General features: G+C 48.7%; 1 protein-coding gene across 5 annotated transcripts; it reads right to left on the bottom strand.

The window, feature by feature from the left end:
- Positions 1-441: 441 nt before the first annotated feature.
- Positions 442-2,752, bottom strand: ARL4A (ADP ribosylation factor like GTPase 4A). Of its 5 annotated transcripts, none has more exons than XM_025471183.3 (3): positions 2,610-2,752; positions 1,909-2,037; positions 442-1,455 (listed from the first exon to the last, which is right to left on the bottom strand). In XM_025471183.3, exon 3 carries the CDS (start codon positions 1,363-1,365, stop codon positions 763-765), a length of 603 nt encoding a protein of 200 aa, XP_025326968.1. In that variant the 5' UTR covers positions 1,366-1,455; positions 1,909-2,037; positions 2,610-2,752; the 3' UTR covers positions 442-762. The 5 variants fall into 5 exon arrangements, with proteins under 5 accessions (XP_025326968.1, XP_025326970.1, XP_025326971.1 ...); XM_025471185.3 differs by having other exon boundaries at positions 442-1,452; XM_025471186.3 differs by lacking the exon at positions 1,909-2,037 and having other exon boundaries at positions 2,610-2,750.
- Between the last annotated feature and the right edge of the window lie 2,340 nt (positions 2,753-5,092).

The following is a 5,092-nucleotide window of genomic DNA, read 5'->3' as shown; positions in this document are numbered from 1 at the left end:
TCTGTAACAGCCCTAAATCCCCAAAAAAGAGTTTTAAACCTGACCATGGAGAAAGATGCATAGCTACTTCTAAAAAGTAAAAAACTACACACCGAAACATGCATTGTCAGGAAAACTAATCCATGCACTTGAATATGCCCCCAATATCTTATTTTTATTATTTCAAGTTAGACCAACTTAAACATTGTCTAGAATTAAGATATAGCATTACATCATTGGATTCCAGAAAATGTCAAAATTCATTTGGCCAAAACTTAAAAAAGCAAACACTTCTTTCTTTATCCCTTACTGGTTGGACCAATGTGATCGATATAACTGTATATATATTAATCTATCTTAACATTTCCATCCATTAGCATTTTATCTTAACATACAAAGCCTCATATGCTATTTCCTCGTAAAGGCTTCCCCCCACAAGATGTAAGGACAAAACACTAGGCAGACATTCTTCAAAGTTTTATTTCACTAACTTCAGGTCAAATTTCCACAACTGTTTTCTGGTCAATAAACTATCCATGCTTGGCTTCCCAGAATGGTAGTACCAAAAGCTTTGTGGGGTAGGGAGAAGAGACCATTTTAAGAAGCACTGCATTTACTCATTTTCCACAAGGCAAAAGAGTTGGGCATCGGATTGTTCAACAAAACAAAGCTTTATCAGCATCCAGGAGGGCAGGCGGGCAAACCAGGCTGTAGACACTCTTCCATTTGTCAACATCAGACCAGAGAAAACCTACTCCACACAGATATAAAAAGGATCACCATTCATCTTTTCTTTTTCTGTTGCCGCAACATTTTTCTTCTTTTAATTATCATATCATGTAGTTTCTCAAGTCCTTCCTTTAGTCCATCTCCTATGATTGCACAGGTGGGCTGTAAATGCCAGGGAGTTGATGAGCTCAGTTCACCCATTGCTAACAATTTCTCAATTTCTGACAGAGACAGTGAGTTCCTCAGGTCCTGTTTGTTAGCAACGATAAGTACAGGGACTCCCTGATTTTCTGATATCCTGGTTATTTTATGAAGTTCAGTTTTGGCTTCTTCCATTCTTTCAACATCAACAGAGTCCACAACAAACACGATGCCATCTGTGCATCTGGTATAGGACTTCCACAGTGGCCTTAGTTTCTCCTGGCCACCTACATCCCAGAAGTGAAAAGTGACTGTTTTAGAATTTCCCAAGGTTACCTTAATTTTTTCAGTGTTAAATCCTTTGGTAGGTACAGTATTTACAAATTCGTTGAACTGCAGCCTATATAATACAGTCGTCTTTCCGGCACAGTCCAAACCCAGAATAACAATGTGAAAGGACTGAAATGAAGGCAGGCTGGACAAGATAGAAGTCTGGTCTGACAGTCCATTCCCCATTTCCAGGTGCAAGTTAGGTGTTCCAAACTGAAATGCTTTCTTCTTACCGCTTTACTACTTCTCCTCCTAGGGGATCCGGCTACCAGACTGCTGAGGGGGAAAAAAAAATGAGTAAGTTATTCTGGTAGAGAAATAACGTACTATAACAACTGTTTTTTCTCCCTCTCTGCTTTAAACGAGCAAGACGAGCAGCTTGAAAAATAAAACTTGCTTCGGCAAACAAACCACATGAGCTATGAAACGTACGCAAACCAAGGCATCTGACAGAACAATCCTTGTGATTGCAATTCTTTTAACGATTCAAGAAAATTGCAGAAACACGCACTTCTCTACTCCCCTGGGTTCCCAAATCTCAAAGACCTCATTCCGAGGACAACCTAGTCACCGGTATACGGTCCAGGCACAGAAGTGCCTCTTGGGGGGCAGAAAACCCCTAACGCATAATCAATCCTATCTTGGGGAATCTCCTTTCCACGTGCTTAAGAGCCCACCCAAGGTCACTATCCTTCCCCCTGCCCCACCAAATTAGTACAGCGCGCTCACCTCCGGAACTGGAGTCTGGGTCCAAACGAGAAAGCATTTGGTAGGCGTTTTTTGACGCGGGGTTTTGCGGGGAGACGCACCTCCCGTCCGCTCGGCTTAGCTCTCGGCGCAGCTCTGGCAGTTGCAGCGCTAGAACCCGGAGACTCACGCTGGCCACGCCCACTCCTCACGGCCCACCCATGAGCCCGAATGCCATTGGCCAGCCGCGACGGCGCGTCCCCGAGAAGCCCGCCCCCGCGCCCCCATTGGCTAGAGCAACTGCCGCTCCCGGCGCGGCCGAGCCGGGTTCTCTCCCGGTCCACCGGCACCACCTGTTGCCCTTAAGTTAGAAAACAAGGCGCCCGGGGAGGCAGCCGAGTGGCCCCTGCAGGTGAGGGGGCGCCTGGGCCGGTCGGTCGGTCGGGTCGCCGCCAGCGCGCTCGCTCCGCCCGCCCGCCCGCCCCGCGCACCTGCTGCGCGGCCCGCGGACGCCGCGCCGCGGCTCTCACATCCGGGGCCCGCGGTCACCGCCGCGCGTTAACCCTTTGTCCGCTGGCCCGGGTGCTCGCGGTGGCCACGCCGGCCGCCAGACGCGAAGGACTGGCTGTGCGGCCCCCGCAGGGGCAGGCCCACCGCCCCCGCAGCGAGACCCGTCGCCTCGGCCCTCCGCCCCGGGCCGGCAGGGCGTGGCCACAGCAGCCGCCCGCCCCTCCGCGGCTCACCTGAGTCACAGCCCCTCCTCGTCGGGAGCCGACGTCGCTCACAGCCGCTCAGGAGCACGCTGGTACCTGCCGGGAGGCAGCAGGGAGGCCCGGTCGGTGGCCCGGGACGAGACGCAGCTCCCAGGGGCGCCGGGCGGGCGCCGCGCGCCAGGCCGCCTAACGGTGCTCGGCCGATGGCTCCCCGCGCCGGCCGCGGCCCCGCCCCCGAGGAGCGCTCGCGCGGGCGCTGGCCGGTGGGGGGCGCGCGGGAGCCGGTCTCCTAGCAACGCCAAAACAAGGCCGCGTTCGAACCGGCCGGGGGGCGGGGCTTCCGGCCTCAGCCTCGCGGCGCCTGCGGCCTCGCACGCTCCCCCGGCCCCGCGGGCTCCCCGCCCTGCGCTGCCTACCCCAGGGCGCCTCCCGGGGACCTCGGGGCGGGGGCCGGTGACGTAGGGTCAGATCTCGGAAGACACCAGACGGGGCGGGCCCCTTATATAACGGGGTGACGTGGGCGTGCCTCGGTAGCTGCCCGGAGCGCCTGGGCCAGACCAGTGTCTGGAGCTCACCTTCCTTTTGCAAAGCAAATAAATTCTCTCTCTCTCTCTCTCCCTCTCTCTCTCTCCCTCTCTCTCTCTCTCTCTCCCTCTCTCTCTCTCTCTCTCTCTCTCTCTCTCTCTCTCTCTCTCTCTCGATGATCCGAGCAACATCCCCGTGAGGTAGAAATATCCTGGTTTTGCAAATGAGGAAATAAACTGGAAGATTAAAGAGCTGAGTCTGTTGACCCAAAGAAAATAAGTGGTGTGTCCCTGGAACTTAAAAGTCTGCTAGTCATTAAATGCTTAATGCTTCCCAATGTATAATTCTGACCTTAAATGTCAGTTGCGTGCTTGACCCATACATCTGCAAATACTGAACACTTAACAGGCTGTAGGCACAATTCTATGTGCCTGGGGATAGAACGGTGAGCAAATCAGACCTTGTCTTTGCTCTCGTGAAATACTGGTCTCACGGACAAAAAGGAAGTAACCAAGTTGCTGCATGAATAATTTAATTAAAAGGTGATCAGTGATCATTTCAGGGTACTTAAGACAACATCGGAGGAGGGGTAAATGGGAAAGTGTCAGTCGACAAACATCTTTTTGGTGGGGGCTGTAAGAGATTGGAACTTGGAGGAATTTACATGGTGCACTTTAAGGAAACATTGCACTTTTTTTTTTTTTTAATATTTATTTTAGGGAGGGAGAGGGAGAGAGTCTCAAGCAAGCAAAGACTGGGAGCCAGAGGAGGGCCTTGATCTTACCACCCTAAGATCAGGGCCCTGAGATCACCACCTGAGACAAAATCAAAGAGTCGGATGCTTAACTGAACCACCCAGGCACCCCAAACATTGCACTTTTTAAATGTAGATTGAAGTTTCCTCAAGGAAATTTTTTTATTTCTCTTAACACCATTATTGCTAGTGATGTTTATTGCCTTTACGACTACCATAGAAACAGTACTTCTCTTACTAGGTTTTAAAAAATAAACATGAAACCTTAGGACTAAGCGCAGTGTGTATTTTCGAGACAGCAACACCGATTTTGAAAATAAAGCCAGAAGTCTCAAATAGCATATTCTATCAAGTCATTCAATATAGTATAAGCTATAGCTTGCTGTATTGGTTATAATTGTGGAACTTCTTTGGCCATTTATAGTAATGAACAAGTAAGGGATACAGGGCTTCATGCAATGACTCATTTCCTCTTCTTAGAAATTTAACAAGTATTCCTTATTGAACTGGAAAAAATTGCAAATTGTCATTACATGAAGAATTAAGAACCAGAGTCCATAACAGCCTTCTGTTTACAATAGTTTACAATCAAGTAGGCCCTTCCGATATTAGTTGCGAGGATGCATATTTGTATAGTTTTCCCTGCAGCAAAACGGAGGAGATAGGAAAATACTGAGAGCTTCTACCCTTGCAGAATCCCCTTCACTGAACTGCACTGAATGCTATAACCTAGGCTTATAATTAATATGGGCAAACTAAAGCCTGTGTGCATGCGGCCACATCGGGAGATAAGCATGGCTTTTACATGTTTAAAGGGGTACAACAGAGAAGATAAGGCTATACAATAGATGCTGTCTGTGGCCTCCAAAACCTAGAATATTTGCTCTCCAGCTCTTTATAGAAAAATGATACTCCTCCTCTATAATAACAACCACACAAAAACTGCAACAAATGATATAAAAGTGATGAAATTTCTGGAATACACTGTCTACTTAGTTGCACAGTCTTCCTATAGAAGGCAAGTTCAGATATTTTGATGCTATTCTAGGAAAATGTTCCCTTTAAGTTGTAGTTCATAGGCTATGTGCTGAGATACTCCCGGGTGCCTCAGAATTCATGGGGATTCTATGGGATATTTTAACTTTTTTGAGGGAAACACAGTGCCATCTGTTGGACTCTCTTGACCATTGTAACTATTGTCTGGCTCTATCTATTTAAATAGAATATTGGGATA

The sequence above is a fragment of the Canis lupus genome, chromosome 14 (genome assembly GCF_003254725.2).
Source record: "Canis lupus dingo isolate Sandy chromosome 14, ASM325472v2, whole genome shotgun sequence".
In the NCBI taxonomy this organism is placed as follows: Eukaryota; Metazoa; Chordata; class Mammalia; order Carnivora; family Canidae; genus Canis; species Canis lupus.
The sequence above is the reverse complement of the archived record's forward strand: the minus strand, read 5'-3'. Positions and strand labels throughout refer to the sequence as shown.